Here is a 24,827-nt window from a genome sequence, read left to right as displayed (position 1 = left end):
CCTCCTCCCCCAACTTGAAAAACCGCACTGAGCTGAACTGGAATTTGACACAGAGACTAGAAACCTGCATCTCATTTCTATCCCTCCTCCTCTTCATCCTCCTCCACCTCATCTGTGTCGTCTCACAATCTCAAATCATCTTTTTTATTTATAATTTATTACGCAATTTCCTTGCTTCTCTCCTCCCTCATTTCCTTTCCTCTGTTCTCTGCCCACCTTTTCTCTCTTCTCCTCCTTTTTTTCTTTTTATTTTCAATTTTATTTGTTTTTCAAACATTTATTTTGTATCCTTACATTTACTCTTCTCTTTTTTTTTCATTTCCTTTTCCACATTGCTTTTCTGCCATCTCCTTTTCCCCTCTAACCTTGCCTTTTCTTTCCTCTCCTTCCCTATCTACCTCTCTCTTCTGTCCTTTGTCTATTTTTTACTCTCAGGTCCTTTTTCCAATAATTGTATCTCTTTTTATTTCCCTTTGCTTTTATTTCTTTTTAGTTTTCTTCTCATCTCTCCATTCCATTTTTTCTTGTCTCTTCTCGCTCTTTTCCATTACAGTTTTCTTTTCTTTCTTTTTCTCTCTTTTTCCCTTGCTCTTTGGTGTCCTCTTTTCCTTTTCTCCTCTCTCATATTTACTTTACTTTTCACTCATTTCCTGCCCAACCTTTCCATCCTCTCCTCTCCTCTCCTCTCCTCTCAACCACTCCACTTTCTTTTCTGCAGATATTGTTTGTTTGATTGTTTCTCCCCTGCTGCCTGTGTCATCTCCAACACATGTTAAGTTTCTTGTCTTCATTAGATGCATTCACAGACCTGTGGGAAATCACAATCTTACCTCAGAGTGTCCCAACTCATAAACAGTGGAGCATTTATTAAATATTGCTGAACACAAACACTAACGAACACTGGAGGTAGTGATTTAAAGTTTATCATGTTGGCTTTTTTCCTGCCTGTTCCTGCGGTGACAGAGGTTGTGGCTGACAGGGGGCCCTCCAAGGACAGATGTGTGCCTTCCTGTGCAGATGTTGTTGCCAGGGAAACAATGACAGGACATGCTTAAATGATGAACAGCTGGAGGGTTTCCTGTATCAGTGTTTCCCTCTGCGCTGTGGGCTGTAACAAGGTCGTCACTTAATCAGTCTCAGTGGTGTAGTGACAGGAGAGGAGCGCAATGAAGATGCTTTTATTTCATGTCAGGGACGTGCAATTTCATGTACAGACACAGACACACACAGATACAGAACAGGCTGCTGATACAGATTGTTGTTTGCTGCCTGTCTGTATTTGCTTGTATTGTTGTGATTCACTCACACTCTCTGGCATTCCCATAGTTCCAGTTTGTTTATATTGAGTGTGTGTGTGTGTATGTGTGTGTATGTGTGTGTGTGTGTGTGTGTGTGTATGTGTGTGTGTGTGTGTGTGTGTTTCAGGTCTAGCAAGTTGCTGTGAGAATAATGAAATGTTGTTTTGGCAACAGAATAAAATAATCTCTGAACCTTCAGCCCTCTTTGCAGTTTCTTTTCCTAAATGTCTTAAGTACAAAGGTTTATTGTCATTTTAAGTTAGTCAGTTCTAAAATGCCATTGGTCTTTATGTAAATGGTACTGCACATGTTTTAGTGAAACAAAATAAAGATTATGAAATTTAAAATGATCACAATTTAGATTTTTTTTTCTCGAAAAGTTGTTAGAGATGTTGATTTAAGTGTCTGATTTTTTTGCAGGATACTGTTGTTCTATCTCATATAAAGAACATGTGTCTGTTATTTAGTGTGGGGTGATATACAGCTAGGTCTATTTGAGCAGTGACACAGACCCGCCAGATGAATTTGCAATGAAACAATCCAGATGTGCTTTAAGGGCACCCTGTCACCCTTAATTTGAGGGCTTGGTCAAAAATATTGTTTGTTTGGATATGAATTACCAGTTAAAGGTTTGGGCACACAGAGAAAAGAACATGTTTGAAAGTAATACAGTGTAATCCTCTACTTACTTTACTATAATGTCAGTTCTCATTTAGTGTCACATGCTGCATGTTTTAGTTCCTTATTAGACTGGGATCAGCTTTCACAGATGATGCTTGTAACACGTGTCCGTCTTCAGGTTCGAGGGTGAGAGGAACAGAGACTTTTTTCTTGTCTCAAAATCTGTGAGACTGTGGAAAAGCCAATTGTAATTTTCAAAAAAGTGTTCTCTGTCTCTTTTTTAAATAAACTACATGGCAACAGAGCAGCAACATAAGGGTGCAGAGACTACTACTTTTGTTTTTGCTCTAATATGATGAAGAGTGTGTTCATTCCAGTATTTTTGTATATGTGTAGGAGGAAGTGATGTGATTTCTTTGGCAGGTGGATGATTTAAAATGTTGAGTAAGGAGGAAGAGAGAGTGTGTAACCATTCATGAATTTTCTCTGTAGTGCAGCATTGGCTCGTACTCACATGTTGCATATTTTTGGGTAATTAAGAGGCATCCTCGTCCTGATCAGAGAAAGTCGACTGGCACCAGATGAAGCACTTTGATTTCCTCTAATGAGGAGAGAGAGAGGAGGGAGGATGCAGAGAGAGGGATGGGGTAAAAAGGAGTGAACACAGAAAGGTGGAGCTAGATAGAGGATGAAAGGAGTGGGAGAGAGTGGATGGACAGTGCACAGACAGTCCCTCTACTGTCCAACAGATCACAGTGATCTGTGTGTGTGTGTGTGTGTGTGTGTGTGTGTGTGTGTGTGTGTGTGTGTGTGTGTGTGTGTGTGTGTGTGTGTGTGTGTGTGTGTGATGCACAGATTACCATGGTAACCTGGTTGGCATGGTGACAAAGTTAGAGCTACCCCCTACTCTTGCCCTATCCCACCTCACCTGTCTCTCTTTCTGTCCACATCACTTTCTGTCACTTCCTATTTAGTACTTTCTATAGCCGAGTGACAATCAGTTTTCTATGATTTATTTACACCTGCATAAACAATATAGACTGTGCAGAAAGTGAATTCTTATTCAAACAATGCTCCTACATCATTTGTTAATAGTCTTTTTATTGTCAGTCTAATGTGCATCAAATCCCTCATTTATTAATATTATTATTATCATTATTAATTTACCAGTAGAATGTTAAATTGTAGAGATCTGTAAATTCCTAAATCCCGATGTAAACATTGTGTTTATTCGGGGTGTAATGGTTCTGAAACTGAGGCCAAAACCACAATATGATTTCTTATCATGAATTGAACTACAGTATCACTTGCTTTGTCTGTGCTTTATATCAAGAAAGTAACACTGTATTGCTGGTAGTTTGAAGTATTCAGGGGTGGTACAGAGTGTAGGTCATCTGTGTCTGAGGCATTTAGGTATAGTACAGAGTGTAGGTCATTTGTGTTGTGAGGTATTCACAACACAAATGACCTCTGTGTTTTAAAAATGCTTTGTTGGGGATTTAATAAATCCCGCACCTATAAATCAATCAACAAAACCAAAGCAAAAACTGAGACATATACACAGCCATGGATAGTGTAGGCTAGATTATGCTTCAGCTTTCTCTTTTTTCAGTTAGTCAGTTTCATATAATACTGGGGAAATTTATCTTCAGATTACTGGTAGAGACACACAAAAGAATGTTATGCTCTGTGATTGAGTATGTATTACGAAAATACACAAAGGGAGTTTTAGGTAATTCTCTCAGTCTTGTACTTTTCGCTAAAAGCACATGTTTTCCAACGCAGTTTTTATTTTTTGCATTGATGAATTAGTCAGAACTGGTTTCATGTCTGTCATTGCTGTAATGTGACGTCCTACTTCATGACACATATTTTGTCTCCATCTCCTGGGTCCAGTCAGTCTGGTTTGCTTTGTGCAGTTTTTTAGTAGATCAGTTAACAGCAGCATAGAGGAAAGGACACACACACACACACACCTTCATCTGATGTTACTGAGACTGTATCTGAGTGTGTGTGTGTGTGTGTGTGTGTGTGTGTGTGTGTGTGTGTGTGTGTGTGTGTGTGCACAAAGCAGTGATTGAGAATCTTGTCTTGCTAGTTTCTGAATTATTGATGATGTCCTCCCTCTGCTCCTCCTCATCTATACTTAATGCACTCTCCCTCTCTCTGTACTACAAAGTTCGGCCTGTGCTGCAAATCATATTCTCTTCTCTCTTTCATCACTAAAACTCCTACATCTTCATTTTCCCTCATCTTTATTTTCTCTCTCTCTTTTATGTCTGCTGCCATTCAAACAGAAAAACAGACAAATGTTCCTATCAATTATTTCATACATTTTCTAAATTAAAGTTTCCAGAAAATGTAATATATCATCTGTAAAACACGATTTCATCTGCATCACCTGCATTAAGTACATAAAATATGTAGTAAGTAATATTAAATTATTGACATCAGTAGCCTCATGATGTGGGACATATGTTTCTGTGTGGTTTATTTTTTGTTGCATTTCTACCCTTTCAACAGTGAAACAATGGATTATGATGTTGCTAATCTTGTCCCTAATTGAGCATTAAACAAATACATCTACAGTGAAATAAGATAAAGAGAGAATAGAAAGTCAGTTATCAGTTATTAGTTATCAACCAGTCCCACATGTCAAGTGATTCCTGAAAAGTTATTTTAAGACGATGTTGATTCACTTAGATATGTTTGGGACGATGCAGTTTGTACTGCTGTTATATTGACTGGGCGCTATTCTGGTGTAAAATACAACTTTACTTTAAGGTAATTTGTACGAAAATGACTAATAAGTATCAGCATTGACAACATCTAGCAGCTGTGGTGTACATTGCACCGTCACTAGTGTTTAGTCCTCCAAAGGCAGATCAGAGTTTGAGTCTGGTGTGACTGTTGGTTGGTGTTACTGTAACCAGTTACATGACTCATGTAATCATGAAGCTAGGGAAGAAGTCAGAAGACTTATTGTTATCTATGTAGAGTCTCATTGATAAAAATAGGGAAAGCTTAATATTACAAAGGAAATCTTTGGGATTCATGCTTAAAAAATTGATAAAAATTACAAATGTTCTGTTGATCAATTAGTCCATTAATTGAATAATCAGTGCAGCTGTTGTGAGCTCACTCTGACATTGAAGGTTTTAATACATTTTGCAGTGTTATATGATTTAAAACCCTCAACAATCTTCGACAGGTGACTGTGTGCCTTTGTGTGTGGGTGTTATCTGAGCCTCAGGCAAGGCCAGCGGAAACGCACTTTATGCCTCTAACCTGACAAATCAAAGCGCGCGTGTGTGTGTGTGTTGTCCATCCGGCCTGTTAATTAGATTGCGTAACAGGCTTAGCGGGCGCAGATTGTCTGGAAAGGAATCCCGCTCACACAAACACACACAGAGACGCACAAAGACACACAACACATTGACATTGGATGCGTTTACTGATGCAGGTCACACACAGAGAGAGAGAGAGAGAGAGAGAGAGTAGAAACAGCTTCAGTTCAATAGGATATTTTAACATTGTTGTTTTATTTTAAGGTCTTAAAAATTGACATGAGCAAACTTACATTAAATGAAAATCATATTTTTAATAACCAAAAAATAACGTTTATTATAACAAAGCAATGCACTCATCAAGTTTAGTCTTGTTGTTTGCCTGTAAAAAAAATCTCTCTAATGACCTCATCAATAAAAGCACGACTCTGTAACTGTTGGTGTGTCATTAGGATATTGTTATTATACAGATTATAAAAAAGGAATTACCAATAGGATTTTTAAGCTACCTGCAGTTTCGGTGTCACGCTCACACAGGAGATAAGAATACACAACAACAGTCTGGCTGTATTATTACCAATATCCCACTTGCATCTATTTTTATTAGCAGAGTTAATAAGGGATATGCAAGTGACGCTGGAAATGTGGCATCACTTTTCACTCATTTCCTCTCTCTGTCTCACACACATGCTTTCTCATTCACTACTTAGTCCACCTTTTCAAGCTGAGCGCTGTGATACAGTTACAGAGCAACTCCTTCTCAGGTAAAAGTGTAAATACAACTCAAACTAAAAACTAGGAGATAAAAGACACTAAAGCTTGTGTGTCTATCTCTACACCTTTTAATGTTGACGTTTTAAGTTAGTGGTAGAATAAAAGTATTTGTAAGTTTAAACATGCTGGTGCTCTTTGTAAGTGACCCAGTCCACTGGGTTTTTGCCTTACTGGCGTGTGTGTGTGTGTGTGTGTGTGTGTTTGTGTGTTGTGTTTGGAAACCAGGGCACGGTCAGGGAAGGCGACAACAGGTGGAGGTAATCCAAGAAATGTCACCCATCCTGTCTAGAGTGTACACCGGCATTGTGTACATTGTGTTTGTACTTGAGTAAGGGGTTGCAGGGTAGGTTTGACAGGTGGAGGATTTCGGGTGGACCCTATATTGTTCCACATTGTGTCTGTGCTGGGCTGTCACAGTGGGTTTTGGGAAGATTTGATATGTTTGTGTGTGTGTGCACGTCACCGCTTGTCGCCTATTCGTCAGATAGTGTTTGTCACTGTTTTTATATCTGTGTGTGTCTGGTTGTTGCAGCCATAGAAAAAACAGGAAGATCCTACAAAATTAACACATTTTATCATACAGATTATTATTTGAGCTGCATCTGTTCGTTACTTTAATGTATTAGTCAATCAAAACTACTCAAATGTGAATATTTCATGTGTTCTTTTGTCTTATGTGATGAATATTTAAATGCGTCTGTTAGAGATTATAATCTATATTATGAATCTGTTCATGAAAGATTTAAGTTGTTTAGTAAATTGACAGAGAATTAATATATGACAGTACTGAAGCAGTACTGCTATTTATATTTTGAGATGGAAAATCTGGACTGCACTTTTCGTTGTTTTCTTGATTTTTCTAATAATTAGTTTTGTTTTTATGAAATATTATAAATTAAACATGAAATAACTATTGGTCCCAAGTATAATTTTCTAAAGCTCATAAAAGTGGTAGTGTAAAAATTACACTAAATGACTAAATTAAAATGAAGAAAATTTATACAAGACTCTGTGGTGACCTTAATAATATTTAAGGGAATGAACCTAAGGGGAGCTAGGGGAATGAACAGTTTCATGTTAACAACATGCTGGTGGGCTTGTAGAAAAGATAATAGAAGGGTATTAATAAATAAGTCTTATAATTAAGTTAATTCATGGTCACACATTGAGGTGATTGGTTGGGTCTCAGATTCGTTGTTATTTTGTTATTTTTAAATGTTGTTCTGACAACATTTAACATCTATGAAATAGGAGTGGGAATTCTTTCCCTCGTGGTATTTAGTCATTGGTCAGTGAGTTATGTGACTGTGGAGTAAATGGGGATCTCCAGGACACCTGATGGAAACACTGGGTGGAAGGTTACAGCTGCGTGTCAGTGGAGGACTGGGGGAAGATCCCACTTCCCATCCCAATTTGGCTCTGTCCTCCTCTCTTCCCTCCCCTTCCTCTGGGTATCCCCTCACTCTGACTCACACATACACACTTGTTCTCTTGTCCCAGTCCAAATCATTCGCAGCCACAGTGCTGCTCCAGACTCCAGTCTTCTCTGTTGGTGCTTCATGATGACACACTGCGCCTCAGAGGCCAAGCAGGCATGTGTCTGCGCTGTTGCCGCAATCGTCAGAGCGTTGCGGAGTCGGCTGAAGTCGCTCAGATGCCTTCTGCTGCACGCTGGGTCGGACACCAGCTGCCAGCAACCAACCCAGACCTTCAGCAGTGGGCAAAGGGAGCAAACAGACGTGTTATATAGAAAAACAGGGGGGACAGTTTTAGACTGCTGTGGACCAGCACACCCCAGTTTGGCTGTGAGTAGTCCTGAGTGTTTGCGTTCACAAAAACGTCTTCACTGGTTTGTTTTTGTGCATCTTTTTGGCCTCCAAGTTTAAAAAACATGACAGATTAGCCTGCAAAATCGTTTTGTTTTAACTTTGTTGTTGTTTGTTGTTCTAAGTTTGATGAAGAGAATTACATGGAATTAAGAGTGGAACCAAATGGTCTGCTTGAATAAACATGTAAGAGATAACATGTGAGGCTGCCCCCAGAGATTTTATATCAGAGCCTAAATTAAATCTTGGTGGCTAACAATTGCTTTTATGGACTTATGTGCACATACATTAAAAAGTTGTTGTTGTTTTTTTTTTCAAACTACAAGAAACAAGACCTTTGTAGAGTCCTTATTCTCAACTAATGCATGCTGGGAAAGTTTTATTTAGATGAGTAAAGTCCCAGAAGTTTGTTCATTTAAGTTAGTAAAAAAAACAACAACTAGTGTTTATGAAATGACACTAAAATGATCAAAAACCTATGTAAATGAGTTTTAATGAGAGATTGTGTTAAACTAATACCTGTGTGATGTCTTGCTGAGTAGTTTTAATTAAATGGAAATGGTTACAGTTTTTATGTTTTTGTTTGGTTTGTGTGTGGGGGCAGTCAGGGGGGTCATGTTACCACTGACGTGTCCTAACATCAGCTTTGACAACCTTTGTTCCAAGTTCATCTGACACTGTTGCTCAGACAGATCAGCACATTCTGATCTTTAGATTATTATATTTACTAATTATTAAATATTTTCCCTACTTGTAGTGAGAAAATAGACATTGATTTGTGTTTGTACAACTACTTGATTCATTCATCCATTCTGAAATAATATTAATATTAACTTTGTTCTTCTTTTTTAATGCAAAGTCAGTTTTTTTGTACACTTTTTACTGTTAGTCATTGCCTTGGTTTGGGTAAATTGGGATTAGCATTTTTCTGATGCTTTCTAGCCTCAACAGTTTAACCTGTCTGTCTTTGTTGGTTACACGTTTTAACCTTTTTCTATACAGTAACACAGGGCAAACAGCCCAGTGCTTCACTTGTTAATAAAAAACTTTACCTAGATATCATTTAGTATAAACTTTCCTAACATAATTCCAACTCACAAAGCTCAAGAATCAGTTGTTTACTGCCTACTTTGAGTGCTCTGGCAGACACAGTTTTATTATCTGTTTAGATTGTAAAGAGGGTAATCAGCTCTGTGTGTTGGTAATTCACCCAGCTGCAGAAATCATTTGTCATCACAAATCTGTCACTTAATAATCACCCCTCCCTCCTTTTCCTTTTCTGTTATATCCAGTTTTTGTGTCATGCTCCTTCCGTAGACTGTAAACAAGTTTCTTATCTTTCATGCAGAACAGTTGTTGCCTTATTGTCGTGTTGATGAGAATTAACTCACAAAGTCTGTCTATACTTTCACTACAACAGTCTTAGACTTAAACCTAAATATGGCAGAATATACCTTCTGTGACCGAGTCCTGTTACATGGCTGTGTTCAGCAGCAGCTGTAGCAGTGAGTGCTACACATTTACTTCGTCATTGTGTGTAATAAGAAAATCTGCCTAAAGCCAGACACTCACTCTGTGACCAGAGGTTAAAAATGTGTGCAGAGTTTATGTTAATTTAATACAATTGCTTTAATGTGTCCTTTGGGGAGCTCTGTTGCCTCTGTGTGCAGAACAGTATAACAATATCATACTGATTCATTCTGCTCATGAGGCGTCTTAATTAGATCTGATGGTGGACAGATGATGTGAAGTGTAGCAGGGCTGCAGCGCTGTCTCCTCTCCAGCTGTGTTAGCGACTGCTTAGCGGGAACCTGCTGAACCCTCTGTTTATGAAGGCTCGTGTCATCTTTGTTTATTCAGTTAATAGAACTGCTTTATAAAATCTTTAGACCCTTTCACTTTTTCGCACACTTTATTAAAATGAATAAAAGTGACAGTTCACCCATCATAAACCGTAATGTTCAAATAAAACATGTAGACGTGTGTGTGTGTGCACAACTTAAGGTTGCTGTTTTTAAGGTGGGTAGCAATGCAATAAAGAGTTAATCTGATCTGATATCACTGAATGATAAATTAGAATTAATATTATTTTCACTGTTATTTTTATTTGTGCAGCACAGTCCAGTGAGGACAGTGATAAGATTCTTAAATTAAATATAAATTAAAAATTAAAATTTGTTTGGTACTGCTCTGACCAAAATAAAAACTGCTCAGTGTTTTTAGTGACTACTTGAACGAAATAAAAACTTTGAGTTCAATCCAGGGACTTGGAACCTGGTCATAGTTGATACAGTACTATTGGACCCCATTCTTAGTGACTAGTGGTGGTTTCACACTGTGCATAGCTGTCTTTTTGCTCTTTGTATTGTGGACATTGTGCTTACTTCCTTTTACAAGTGTGTGAAACACTCAAATGTACTAACAGTCAGCAGAAGTTGGAGGTTGTTTGTCTGTCTGTTTCTGTCTCTGCTGTTCCATTTTGCAAAATTCAGATGGAGAGAAACAAGAATAATAACAGGTTAGAGATGCAGGTAGCCAGTGTATGTTTGGAGGGGGGCGTATGCAGGTGTGTATCTGTATGTGTTATTTAGCATCCATTTGTCTATGTGTGCATGTGTGTGTTCAGAACACAGGTGCAGGGTTTTCAGATTTAATCTTGTGATTAGGAGGTGCTACATGAACATCCTGTCGCTTCAGCTCTGATCCTCCATCTGCGTTCTGACTCACACACACAATCTCTCTCACGACCAGTACATATTTAAAATGTCAACATTCCCAAACTCTGCAGCATTTTCATACATCATACTGTCTATTTTTGCAAGGAGCCAGCAGTGTCCGAACTCAGGTTTTGTTCATTTAGCAGCTGTTAGTGGCTCTCAGCAGAGGCCTTGTCTGTAATTTGCTGTCTGGATAGGGAAGCTCATTTACATACACTGCATTGCTCTGTACTTGATTACATGCAGTTTAAATTGCATATTTGTTTGAATTTGTTTGACTGAAAGTAGGTCTGAAGATCTGTTGATATAATAACTGATGTCAGACTTTATTTCCCTGCGACAGAAATATTCAGTTTTTCTAATATATTAACCTTGATATTTTGTAGTTTTTTTTAATCAGATACAGTTTTGTGAAATGAATAAATAAATTAATCAAAAGTACTAACCAGAATAATAACAGATCCTTGCAACAGTACCTTTTTAGAGAAACACAAACACTTGAACCTTTTGTTGAAGTAAAACATACAGTTTAAAATTGGCAGAAATCTGAATTAAGTTTGGTATTGCTGGGTTGGACAGCCCCTCCTGTCCTATGCATGTATGTGTATGGGTGTGTGAATCTGACCGCACATTGATGTCAGCTGGGTACCTCTGTCTTATCTCCTTACCATCAAGTACAAGCTACAAACCTTTAAAATTTCATAAAGAAGCAAGCAATGTTTATTATTAGTAATTAATTAATTACTGTGGTGCCTCAGTAACCTAATTGTATATGTTCTCTAATAATAAAGCAAGAATTTTAATGTAATGACTTTTACTTGTACTGTATTGTGAGTTATTTTTAGTTTTTTAATTAAAGTATGAATACTTCTGCCATAATTGCTTATGTGACTTCACCAGCTTACATTCACATAGATATAACAATTTCCCATGAGAGAGAGAGAAAAGAAGAAGAATAGAGAAGAAAGAGAGAGAGGCAAGCAGAGGTGCAAACCGGAGACAAGAGGTGAGAACGGTTAAAATAAAGATAGAAAAGGCGAGAAAGTAGGAGGGAACAAGGAAGGAAAGGAGGGACAGAGGGAGGGCGATGAGGATTTCTCTGAGGGAGAGTGAGGTAGATGCAGAGGAAGAGAGAGTGAGAGAAGGAAGTGTCAGGGACGAGCAGAAGCCGGCTCCATCCTGTCGCCTCGCAGTCGATGCACAGGAGCATGTTAGCGCCACACACCCTCAGCCGCAGTCGGGACTACACGACCCATTATTCACTGGGACATCTGCCAGATAACACCTGGGAACTGCAGGTATGATGACGGGAGGAGGAGACGGAAGCAGTAGAAGTGTGAAGTAGGAGTGGTCGGACAGAAAGAGCATAGACGATGAGAAAGCAGAGGGGAGGATGTCAGGTGGAAAAGCACATTAGATGCATTTACCTGTTTCGTGTTTGGTTTATTGCATCAGTATCCCCAGTAAACAAAGAAAGAGTGAGCTGAGGAGCTTTAGAAAGAGTTGAAGAGTGAAGGAGGGATGGTGTCACTGAGCACACACAGTGTGGTACCATTAGTCATTCAGCTACAGCGGGAAGCAGGTATCGGGGGTGGCTCCATGACAACTTTGTGTCTGTCCTTCTGAGCATGTGTGTGTGTGTGTCCCATTTGAGAGTGTGTGTTGTCATTTCCCACTGTGCAGATGACGAACATTCAGAAGCCCTGTGTAGCTTGTGTGATTCACTGAGATATGAAGAAGGGAAAAGAAATCCACCTTCAGATATTCTCACACTGATAACAACACACACTGCTGGTTTATGTACTACGTTTCCCACAGTTCCTTTAAAAATATGCCTTAACTTATCTGTAATCAGTGTTAAATGTATTCAGATCCTGCATTCAAACTACTACTTAGAGGGCTTGTATTACAGAAAACAATGAAGATGATCTTTGGGATGTGGTAGGGTGATGGTGAGGGCCCTGCTCTACTGTAAAATTATTAAATCTTCCCCCGCTTATTTGAAATTTTTACGTTCCCGCCTCAAGAGTTTTAAAGGTATTTTAACAACCACCTGCTGAGCTAAAAGACTATATCTGTGCTAAAGCTAAGACTGTATTTTTTTTAAGTGTCCTCATGTTCTTCCCCTTCACATTAAAGATCAGCATCACAGATACTGATACTCAGTAGCAAGAAAAAATTAGTGAACTACTATAGAATATTTTATAAATATAAAGGTAGCTGTAAACCACACCTCTGTTCTCATGTTATAGATTTCTCTCTGGGTTTACTGACACCTGGCTCCAGATGGCATTAAGTAACATTAACAACCCTGTGTTTCACATACTTTTTCCACTGTCACTGTTTATGTTTAATTGTGTGTTCAATAAAAACATGAAAGACTGTGACTGTGACCTGGAAATTGCAAATAATTCAATGACTGTTTCTTGCTACTATTACTTATTGTCTTATTCTCTTTACGTCTCCAGCCATTACGCGATGTGAAGATGCTTCGTAAGAGTATTTGCATTATTCATTAGGTGATATTTTAGCAGGTGGATCATGAATAATGCAAATTGTATGTGGACAATTTCTGAAACAACTGCTATAGGACATGATCTGGGATGGATTCTAATAACAAACAGATTTGTTTAAAACAAACTTGGTATTTATAAAAAAAATTGTCAAATGTCAGCAAATTCTACTAACTTACTTTGCAATTTACTTAATGTATAAAACAATCGGCAGAAAAAGTCCCCTATGAGTTTGACGTCTTTTATCATATGTAACGGTATGAGGTTGTTATTAGTGGTTTGTATAAACAGCATTTTACTAAACTGTACCATAGCTCGTCATGGTGGTTTCCCAGTTTGGTGAGCTCAACCCTATCCGCTACCTCTGGGTCAAAGTGGAACACCGGGATTGTGACATTCATCACATCTATGCTCTTTTGTCTGAATGGGAGAGAGGAAGCTGTTAGATCAGCAGAATAATCATGACGTCAGAATCACGTTTAGCTTTAACATACAACAGTGGATGGGTTCTTTATGTTTTCACTGCTGCTTCCTGTGCTGAATCTGTTGAGAGCAGATGATAGTGTAGAGCGACTGGAGAGTATAGTGGTAGGATCCCTGCCCTCCATACCAGAGACTGGGGTTTTGCCTTAGGCGAGACCTCCTTATGCTTTCCCTGTGCCTTGTAAGTTGCTTTGATAAAAGCGTCTGATAAATGTAAATATCTTTATGCTAATAATTTTCTGCTAACACCAAAGCAATTAAAGTAAAAAGCAGAGAAGCTGAAATTTAAATGCCACCCTTTGTGAAATTGTTTATTGCAGCCAGCTTTCATTTTCAGCGACACGTTTTACTGTATGTTAATATAATTTTTTATGTATCTTTAAGTTGTGTGTGTTCTGAATTTGTACCTGTTTTACCTCACTACAAGACAAATCTCCCTTTCGTGTGTTTTTCAGGATGATGTGCCAATCAAGGAGATCAGCATCACTCACCATGTGAAAGAGGGATCCGAAAAGGCCGATCCACGACAGTTCGAGCTTCGCAAAGTCCTAGGACAAGGCTCCTTTGGCAAGGTGTGTGTTTATATATCTATCTGTCGGTGCTTGTGTGTTTGAGTGGGACTTAAATGCCTGACTAAGTGTGAGTTTCACTTCCACTCAGTTACCAGTTATGTTTCCCTAGTGCCAGTGTTTGAGAGCCCGTTGTCATGGAGATGGCAGGATGAGGGCCCTTCACACACCCGCTCAGTATCATCATCTTTATGAATGAACAATTAGCCTCTTGCTTGGGCTCTGTGTGTGTGTGTGTGTGTGTTTGTTTATATTAATCTACATAAGTATGACCCAGATAATGAGGCTAACTCAAACAAAGCCACAAACAGTAAACAGTACACATTCAGTGTTATATATTCTGTCACACTCTGATACCCGCTAACACTTCAACCACTGAGTAAATTACACAGTACATTACACAAACGCACATTAAATACAATAAATGCACTGGGAAGTGACTTCATTTTTCACAATGTTTGTTTCTGTGTCTTTAGGTGTTTCTGGTCAGAAAGGTCACAGGAACAGATGCAGGTCAGCTATACGCCATGAAGGTCCTGAAGAAAGCCACACTGAAAGGTATTGACAGAGAGAGATATGGTCAATTTCTGCAAAATGAAAATCTTACTTGTGAAAAATGTGACGCTTTGCCTGAAAACTTAATGCACAGTGAATTTTGGAAGTAGCACAATTGCAAATATTGCAGTTTTATTTAAAAAAAACATCAGCAAAACAAGAAGAATAAGAGAAAACAGTGTACTGTTTAGAAAGAGGGGGGTGAGGCTGGAAATGGATTTGTCTCTCTTAATTCTGTGAGTGTGGGACAGAGTCTGACAGAGAGGGCATTTCAAGCTAAAAGTGTGAAACTTAGCAGCTCTGTGATACTGAAGGAGCAGAGACACTCGAATGTGCTCAGTTCTAGGGGGCTCTGACCCAAGTTAACCACAGCAGCCAGAAACCTACAGATACAGATGTGACTAAACATGGACCGGTCAACTGTCTCACAACTGATTTCCAGTTTATCACTTTTTGCATATGCAGTAGATTTATCTTTTTGTCACCTGAAGAGCCCTTTACTGCTTAGTGTCCTGCTTTTCTATGAATCTAACCTTAAGTATGCCTTAACATCTTCTTAATCAAGCCATAATTAAAAAAAAAAAAGTCTGAATTAGAAGTCTGATCAATGTATGACGTTAACACCGGCGCTAAAGAGGTGTAGAGAGAGAGAAGGAAAAAATTAATCATAAAGTTATGTTGAAATGAATTCATACACCAACCGCTGAAGGAAAAACTACAGCATGCACATTTATTTTAAGTGTATCTACAGCTTTATTCTCTCTTTTCTGGCTTCCTACTTGATTGCATGTGTTTTTTTCCTTTCTTTATCCATTCTTCTGTTTTCCTATGCTTATTTTCTTCCTCTCTTTTGGTGATTCAGTTACTCATCTGCTGCCATCAGGGAGCCAAAATAAAAGCCGAAGAAGCCAATCTGTTTTATTTGGGCTTTTCAGTAAGAACGTTATCTGGCGTGTCATGTGTTTTCCACTCTGTGTGTGTTTCCAGTGCGTGACCGGGTCAGGACAAAGATGGAGAGAGACATTCTGGTGGAGGTCAACCATCCCTTTATCGTCAAACTGCATTATGGTGAGTCAGACAATAACAGACCTCTGTGATGAGTCACTAACAATACACTAGCCAATCAGAGCTCCATTATTATTCCTAGTTTACCAGGAAACCAACCTGGCAGTGGAAATGATCACAAATATAGAGGTTCTCAGATCTTGACTTACTTTTCCTTCCTTCCTGCAGCGTTTCAGACGGAGGGGAAACTCTACTTGATCCTGGATTTTCTCAGAGGAGGAGATCTCTTCACTCGCCTCTCTAAGGAGGTAACACAAAAGATAAAAAAGTCTTTCAGATGACAACAGAGAAAGGAAATCCACATATAGCAAATAAAGGAACTGCATTATGTTAATAAGGGATTTATTGTCTGATGGAACATTTGGCCTTCTCATAGTACACACACACACACGAAGTGAGGTGCAGTATATTTAGTACATATTATCAAAGGTGAGGAATGGTCGGTGGTGTGTTCCCACATTCACATGCATGTGTTTTGTGGATAATTTTATTTTAGCACAGTCCAAACACATAAACACTAGCACAGGACCCATCATCTGTCCACTCTACTATTTATTTACTGCTGCATTGGCGAATATACATCAAACAACAATTAATACCACTGTGTGTCGTAGGTGATGTTTACAGAGGAGGATGTGAAGTTTTACCTGGCAGAACTCGCTCTGGCACTTGATCACCTTCACAGTCTCGGCATCATTTACAGAGACCTCAAGCCTGAGAAGTAGGTGCACACAGAGTCACGCTCATTTATGAATGTTTTGCCTGCAGACTTTTTGTTTCTCAGAAAATAAAAAGCATTTCTGTTATTTCAGCATCCTACTTGATGAGGAAGGACACATCAAGCTGACCGGTGCGTAATATGACACATCTTTTGTGTACTTGTGTCCCTCTGTCAGTGTGTACCTGTGTATGTGTCTGTGTGTAAGAGAACAAATCTTTGTGTGTTTACACCTGCTTTTAGAGCCACCTTTCACCTCTCAGCCACATGTAAACTAATTATTTTACCACTTTTCTCACTGACTTGTGTTTGTTTTCAGACTTTGGCCTGAGTAAGGAGTCAATAGACCATGAGAACAAAGCCTACTCCTTCTGTGGGACGGTGGAGTACATGGCTCCCGAGGTGGTGAACAGGCGAGGACACACACACAGCGCCGACTGGTGGTCGTACGGTGTGCTCATGGTGAGAGGATACTGCTTATTAGCATCAAACTAATCCCATCATAGATATATGTACATGCATAAAGACTAAAAGGTAAACAAAGGCCAAGTACCTATAGTTGACATTATAACAGCATGTTTCTGTCTGTTTTCATCATTATCAGTTATCAAATTCACAAAAACATTTTTTGAATTCCTCCATTTTTCATATAAAGAACTGGCAGCTCTTTAGTGATTCACTGAATGTGGCTCAGTGCAGGCTTCAAATTACATTTGCTAGTTGTTAATATATCTGTTATGCAAACATGGATGAACTATGAGACAGTAAGCCCCTGGGCACAGACATTTACAAGCCCAACCCAACCACATACATAGGAGCCAGTGCCCCAGATTGAAGCATTGTCCAAGCATCTATGTTTATTAGTTTTGTTTATGTGTGGTTATTTTGCATCTCTGTTGCCTGTTATCTCTTTTTGGTCATTTTGGGGTATCTTTGTGATAATATCGGAATGTTTTTAATAGTTTTTTGTTCACCTTTGTATTATTTTCTGTGTAATAATGCTGATTTTGTGTTTTTTTTTATGTCTGTTTAATTTCTTTGTGAGAGACGAAATTCTGATGTGCATGTTAAATCTTCCATACATGTCACTTTGTGCAGATTTCATATTTCTATGGAGTAGGTTTCTGCAGTAGATGATTTTGCTAATTGCTGATGTGTTGCACTCATTTTCTTTCAGTTCGAGATGCTGACAGGAACGCTGCCGTTTCAAGGCAAAGACCGGAAAGACACAATGACCATGATCCTCAAGTAAGACACTTTATACTGTCCCGTAAAGTCCTATCCAGTCACCAACCAACAGCTTTAATTACAACTTACTGTACATCCGAGAAGAGAGTAAGAACAAGATAGACTGAGTGAGTGAAAGTGAAGAATTTAAATAAGAGGAGATAAAGTGCAGCACTCAGAAGGAAGAGGAGGAGAGATAAGAGAAATGGTCTCAAGTGTGCTGATAGCCAGTTAAAACGGTGAGGGAAGAGACGGAGGAGAAGAAAGACAGTCTAATCATGTTGGAGTCTGTCAGAGAAAATAAACAAAACAAATCACAGGAAATATTAACCCCTCCTGTTTCCTCTGTTGTCTATTGTTCACCCTGATGTGTGTTCATAGCAAAATGCTGAGCAGACTATTTGCAAAATGCTGAGTGTTTCCTGTTGTGTGACATATCGTCTAGTCTTTCAGATACTTTCATTTTGGATATACAATATGGACATTTGATTAAAGCTGCAGTTCACTGCAGTAATTCTGTTGCTATAATAAAAAATCTCTGCCTTTGTTTTCACAGAGCCAAGTTGGGAATGCCACAGTTTTTGAGTTCAGAAGCTCAAAGTCTCCTCAGGAACCTTTTCAAACGTAACCCAGCCAACAGATTAGGTAAAACTTAGAAGAATATTTTACAGTGTGAAAAAAATGCTTTCACAGTGGAGCCTCCAGTACCTAATGATTTACTTATGACAGAATATTTCTCTAAATGCTACTTAAGCTCTGAACAAGATCCAAGTTGTACAGTAGTCCATCCTGAATGAGAACAAATGAGCCAAACAATAACAAAAATAAGAAAAATAAGCATAATTACAACTAAAGAAAATTAAGAAATCTAGGCAGGAAACATGTTATTAGGTCAGTAATTAAGCACATAAACCAATAGAGACGACAAGTAACTGTAATTCCAATGTATCTGCTTAATAATGTCTTCCAGACAGTATAGAATTACTACATTGGACCATCACAAAAAAACTAATGTTTTCTAAGTGAGTGTGATTCATGACTTTGTTTATTTGGTCTCCACATGCTGGTGGCAACTTCCACAGAAACCTTGTTCTGAAAAGAATTAAAAATGGATCCTAAAAGTGCCAGTGATTTGATGGAGACTACAGGCATTGAGATAAAAAAAAATTATAGGACTGCATTTAAAAAGGACTTTAAAAATTCTGTATTGTAATTGGAAATTCTAAACAATCATTGCAAACTGCTGGGGGTGAGTAGGAAAAATCAGTGTTCATCAAAAGCTGCACATTATCACTCTGTTACCTTTTTCTAGGTGTACTTAACAGTGTGTATATGCTATATAATATTCTACGTGTGTTGCTGACAGACATTAAAGTCTGAGAGTTGTGAGTGTGTAAAGTTGTTGATGCATTTTTTTTTCCTTAAAAGTTAACTGAAAAATGTCCATACACTCTCACTTAACTTAAGATGCTCAAATTCTAGTGGAAGTAAAGGCTACAGCTGTGGTCTGATGGCTTTAAAGTGTTCATTTCAGCCCTTTTTGTACATGTGGATATATTTGGTGCAGGGTTTTAGATAATTGAAAACTGTCCATTTCTGGTTTTAATGTACCAAAAATCTGATTATATGTGGTATGTTCTTGCTCTATCCAGTCACAGTTGATGTAAATGAGTCTTTAAGTGGAGCTGACACAGTTTCTTCTGCCCCCTACTGGTCTGTTCTGTATTGTACTGGACCAAGCTAACGTTGTTATTTATTTGTAGGAGCTGGACCAGACGGGGTGGAGGAGATCAAGAGGCACCCGTTCTTCAGCACCATCGACTGGAATGTCAGTGTCTTACAGCCAGAGATACAGAAACAAACTCAGAAATAAAAATTTCCTCCATGAGCATGTCCCCTTCAGGTTGTTCTAACATTTTTCCTCTTCCTCTGTAGAAACTATACCGCAGAGAGATCCATCCTCCATTTAAACCGGCTGCAGGACGACCTGACGACACTTTCTATTTTGATCCAGAGTTCACAGCTAAAACACCCAGAGGTACAGGCTGTCACTCTACCTCACCTTTCCTCCTCTATGTCTTCACACACCGATACATTCCGAGTAACATCTGATTTCATTGAGTGCCAAAGTTTAACAGCTGTTTCTGTGTGTGTGTGTGTGTGTGTGTGTGTGTGTGTGTGTGTGTGTGTGTCTCAGACTCTCCGGGGGTCCCTCCAAGTGCCAATGCACATCAGTTGTTCAGAGGATTCAGTTTTGTGGCCATAACAGAGGAGGAAACACAACCGCTACAGAACACGATTGTTCAGGTACAAACACTCTTTTAGTGTAAATAACAGGTTTTACAAGTAAAATAATAATTATATTTTACATTGAATTTACAGAAGTGTAGGACAAAAACACGAAGGTAAAACTTCAGATTGATGCACAGGGGTTGAATGTTTGGTAGAATTAAAAAATACAGAACTTACTTTAATTCTACTCACACTAATTCATAGAGTATTTTTGACTCTTGTCTTACTGTTGACAGAGAGTCTAAGTCATCTTTTCGGTGCAGCGTAGATACTGTAGCTGACAGTGCCTATAAAAAGGTCCGTAGTGGGAGGGTTTCTCTGAAGCCAACATTTAGTTACAGCTTTCTTTTTCTTTCTGCAACCATAAAAATGTGCAAGCACATTTACACAAAACTTCAGGAATAACTTTTATAAACAGAGAGAATAATATCAGGTATGCACAATTTTAAATCTCCACTTTCTACTAAAAAGGCTAAATATGTGAATAATATCAAACATATGGACTTGTTGCCATGGCATTTGTTGTTTATAATATAATAATATGTAATATTAACAGATCCACCAAACCACATTTTACAGTGTTATTGCTCAGAGACAGAAAGGACACACACTACGCTAACAAGACCTGGACATATACATACAGAACTCAGAAAATGTATGAAATTAAAGGTCAAAATGCTTCCATTTAGATTTTAACACAAATTATTTCCATTGGAACCAACACCATAACTGAATAATGATGCTCCTTCACTCTGTATCAGTAGAAAATGTTCTCTGTTTTCAGGTTTTGATTAAGTTTAGGTTCATTAATGGTTACAGTACATATATAGTATTGAAACACATAGAAATGTTTCCGTATTGGGCCACGATTCTGTCTGTTCCTAAGTCACTCATTTCAAAATTTCAGAATCAGTTTTATTTGCTAAGGCTGCAGGCATTCAAAGAATGTGTGTTGGTGTTTGCTCTACAAATGTAACACAGGAACAGGGTAAAATGATAAATAATGAAATACACAAAACTTAAAATTGCTATCAAAGCCTCCTCTCAGCACACAAAACAGCACTGGCAGTGGTGAGGAGATGTTTGCTTTCTGAGGTTTTAAGCGAAACTTGTGATTCTAACTAGTCAGAGAAGGTTAAAACCTGTGCATCTCACACTGATGTGAAATGTATCTATGAGCTGCCACAGGTTTTGACCGTGGATGGACAGTTTTGACACAGTGTCAGTATTTAATGCTCTTTAATGGTGGACTGATTTCTGCTCTCATGCTTCAGCTAGCTTGAGTCACAAAAAAATATAAATTATGATTTAAAATGAAAGTTAAGGTCTATTTACACTGACAGTTATGATATAGATAGCAATATCACATTTGCATCACAAAAATGTGTGGATCACTATTAATATTTACATGAAAATATTACTGTACATTAATGTACAAATTAATACATGTAAGCTTGTCGTTTAACCACTATAATACCCCGGGCATTAGTAGTAATACATGCATTTGTTTATGTTTGTGTCTCTGCGTCTAGCAGCTGCACAGAAGCACATCCCAGTTCTCAGACGCCTACGAGATCAAAGAAGACATCGGTGTTGGCTCCTACTCCATCTGTAAACGCTGCATACACAAAGGAACAGGCATGGAGTATGCAGTCAAGGTAAACATCCATTCAAAGGGCCTGTAGCATGACGTCTATGTCCAGCTTTTCAACACTGTTTGTCCATGTTACAGATCATAAACAAGGCCAAGAGAGACCCAACAGAGGAGGTGGAGATCCTGCTGAGATACGGACAACACCCAAACATCATCACTCTCAAGGATGTGAGTCACTCTGAAGAAAATTTAGCTTTAAGGAAACATTAGAACAGCTTGTAAGTTTTGCTGGTCAACAATAGTGTAATTATTTTTAAAGTTTCCATTTGTCTCAGCAGTATGACTCAATGTGGGGACCAAAAGGTCAACAATTGAATTTGTCTGTGTAGCTGCTGGACAGACACAAAAATTCCAGTTTGGTACTAATGGTTTCTCTTAAGTTTCACTTTTCCTTCATTCACTTTCCAGTAACAAAAAACTGTTCCTTGTTTTACAAAGAACGTATTGATTCAGCTCTGTTAAAATATTTTTTCTAGTTTTAGTTTACTTCTCTCTTAAATTAAATTTTTTTAATATTTAATTAATGTTGTCATTTTCTCTCTTAACTGGTTAAATAAAAGGTCAGTCATTAAAAGTCATGACATAAATGTCCAAAGATATAAATAAAAAGGTTAGGTAATCAGTTATCACAAAAAGCAGGTAAACAGTCAGAGTAGCACCACTGTCAAGAAATACTTAGATGAAAAGCATTTCTGCTCTTAGTGTCAGTTAATGAGCAGCACAAAAAGAAAAAAGCAGTTAAAGAGTTGATGTAGGAGCCTAGATGTTAATTTCTCTTTTTGATGTAGACTAGTTTTTGACTATTTGTTAGGTTACTTTTAATTGTAATTTGGTTTGTAATTGTAATTTTAAAAACTATAAGTTAGATGCATAATCACACCAAACATTTAATTAACCACTGAACTAAGATCAACAAATATGACACTAAAGACAGGATGAGCCGAGGATCAAACTACTGACTTGGTATCATTCCTAACATTTCAGACTTTCTCCTGTCTCACCTATTACTCATAGTGAATTTTAGAATCACAAACTTTGAGCAGAAACCTTTTCCTCTGGGTGATCACCAGTTTTTCCAGACCTGAAGCTTTTACACAAGATTAAATTAGCTCAAATCTGAACTGTCTGAATAAATGAATTCATAGTACTGTTGAGGGACTGAAATGTGGACTGGTCCTTTCCATCTTGTAGGTGTATGACGACGGCCGGTCGGTGTTCCTGGTGACGGAGCTGATGAAAGGAGGCGAGCTGCTGGACAAAATCTTGCGTCAGAAGTTTTTCTCTGAGAGAGAAGCCAGCGCTGTGCTGTACACCATCACCAAGACTGTGGAGTACCTGCACGTGCAGGGGGTATGTTTCTCTGAGTGTCAACTCAGATTTGTTCACACAGGTGACCATCTATGACCAGTGTGTTTACAGAACGTTTTAAAGTCCTAGAATTAAATTTAAGTGGAGGACGTTATGGAAATGCTGCTTCTGACAAAATAATGAGATGTTCTTATTTGTTGAGCCCACATTTAATGATTTGTCTTATTAACTTAATATATATAAACTGATGGTTTAACCCATAATTTAGTGTATTTAAAATTACAGGAGAGATTTGTGGATTGGGAAAGCACAGGCTTGTTTGTAACGAAGTAAAAACACAAGAAATGCTCACTTGACTTAGGTTAAAAGAAGATGAATCAACAGCACGAACAGTAACCATAAAATATGAATATGTTAAGCTCTGTGTCTCCTCTAAAATCTCCAAATAGTTATTTAATTAATTCATTGTTATTCTGTTTACACCATTGTCTTATGAATTAAGTCTCTTGATTTTTTTGATTTTATTAGTTGTTCTTTTATTATTTAATATTTCTTTTAATGTCCAGTGTCTTTTTTAAATAAAGGCAGAGGAAGTTGAAGCCTGTTAAGCCCGTTAAGGTATTTTTTTCTAAAATGAGCTCAGATTGACATAAATGGTGCCTTAAATAACACATTTTGGTTTTACTCTTGTTCAGTTTAAGATATTTACAATATATCAAAGTCATATATATATATATATTAACACAAGCCTGCCACAGTCTACATTTATATAGTATTATACATTTACATTTGTCAGAAGCTTTTATCCAAAGCAACTTCGGATACTAGGTACAGGCAGGGTAAGTGTAAGGAGGTCTTGCCTGAGGCATTTAAGTAGGCCACAAAAATTCAAGGATCAAAGTTAGTAAGTAAGTCGGCAGATGACTGAATCTTCTCGTTTCTGTTCGCAGGTTGTGCACCGAGACCTGAAGCCCAGTAATATCCTGTACGTGGACGAGAGCGGGAACGCAGAGTCCATCAGGATCTGCGACTTTGGTTTTGCCAAACAGCTGAGAGCAGAGAACGGCCTGCTGATGACGCCATGCTACACTGCCAACTTTGTAGCACCAGAGGTACGTCACAGTTCAGATCTTAACATGAAGGAAGATTTAGTTTGTAAGTAGCTTTGTTCTCATTAGCTCCTGTCGAGACCCTTGGAAAGTGTGAACTGAAACATGTTTTTACACGTAGCTGTTGTTTTGTGCTCCCGGCAGGTGTTGAAGAAGCAGGGTTACGATGCAGCCTGTGACATCTGGAGTCTTGGAGTCCTGCTGTACACAATGCTAACAGGGTTGGTGTAAACACATTTACGGGTACTGCAGATGAACTTTTAACATTAGAACTTCACATGCTGTGTAATTCCTTTCCTCTTTGACACCAGTTAGACGGCATTAAAACGTTTGCACAGCACTTAGTAGCACGGATGAAGTTGGTTAAGGGTGAATTCAGCTTTCAGTCAATATTAAGAAGCACATGTGCATGTGTGTGTGTTGTCATTCTTTATCTCATCTTTCACCTCTTCCATCCACAGTTTCACTCCGTTTGCTAATGGTCCAGAGGACACTCCAGAGGAGATTTTGGCTCGTATCGGCAGTGGGAAGTTTTCACTCTCTGGAGGTTACTGGAACTCTGTCTCTACTGAGGCTAAGGTTTGGACACAAACACACACAAACAGAAACTTAACTGTATTTTTTAACAAACTCAAAAAATGATGAAACAAACTTGTGTAGCGGGCTCGCTAAGTCAAAAGTGAATCATGTTGTGTCTGTATTTTGTAGCTGCTCTAATATCAGGACAAAATTATGGACTGACTGTAAGAATTAAATCAGAGTTGAAAAGTTTAGAGTTTACACACATGTTTAATTTTGCTCTAAAATGATG

At 38.3% G+C, this 24,827-nt stretch overlaps 1 protein-coding gene across 2 annotated transcripts in view; it reads left to right on the top strand.

Moving 5' to 3' along the window:
• rps6ka3b (ribosomal protein S6 kinase, polypeptide 3b) overlaps positions 1-24,827 on the top strand; it is a 44,754-nt gene that overhangs the window by 14,549 nt on the left and 5,378 nt on the right. Inside the window, exons 3-20 of one of the 2 annotated variants that reach the window (XM_026361706.1) lie at positions 13,975-14,091; positions 14,565-14,646; positions 15,631-15,711; positions 15,877-15,956; positions 16,323-16,429; positions 16,521-16,558; positions 16,746-16,888; positions 17,604-17,674; positions 18,210-18,298; positions 19,417-19,481; positions 19,589-19,691; positions 19,851-19,960; positions 21,478-21,603; positions 21,678-21,767; positions 22,791-22,949; positions 23,858-24,019; positions 24,161-24,237; positions 24,478-24,595. In XM_026361706.1, the coding sequence (XP_026217491.1) occupies positions 13,975-14,091; positions 14,565-14,646; positions 15,631-15,711; positions 15,877-15,956; positions 16,323-16,429; positions 16,521-16,558; positions 16,746-16,888; positions 17,604-17,674; positions 18,210-18,298; positions 19,417-19,481; positions 19,589-19,691; positions 19,851-19,960; positions 21,478-21,603; positions 21,678-21,767; positions 22,791-22,949; positions 23,858-24,019; positions 24,161-24,237; positions 24,478-24,595 (1,818 nt within the window). The remainder of the gene's footprint in view (positions 1-13,974; positions 14,092-14,564; positions 14,647-15,630; positions 15,712-15,876; positions 15,957-16,322; positions 16,430-16,520; positions 16,559-16,745; positions 16,889-17,603; positions 17,675-18,209; positions 18,299-19,416; positions 19,482-19,588; positions 19,692-19,850; positions 19,961-21,477; positions 21,604-21,677; positions 21,768-22,790; positions 22,950-23,857; positions 24,020-24,160; positions 24,238-24,477; positions 24,596-24,827) is intronic. The other variant, XM_026361707.1, reaches the window with a different exon arrangement.

Source organism: Anabas testudineus, chromosome 2, assembly GCF_900324465.2.
Source record: "Anabas testudineus chromosome 2, fAnaTes1.2, whole genome shotgun sequence".
Taxonomy (NCBI): Eukaryota; Metazoa; Chordata; class Actinopteri; order Anabantiformes; family Anabantidae; genus Anabas; species Anabas testudineus.
This window is presented reverse-complemented; position numbering and strand designations above follow the sequence as displayed.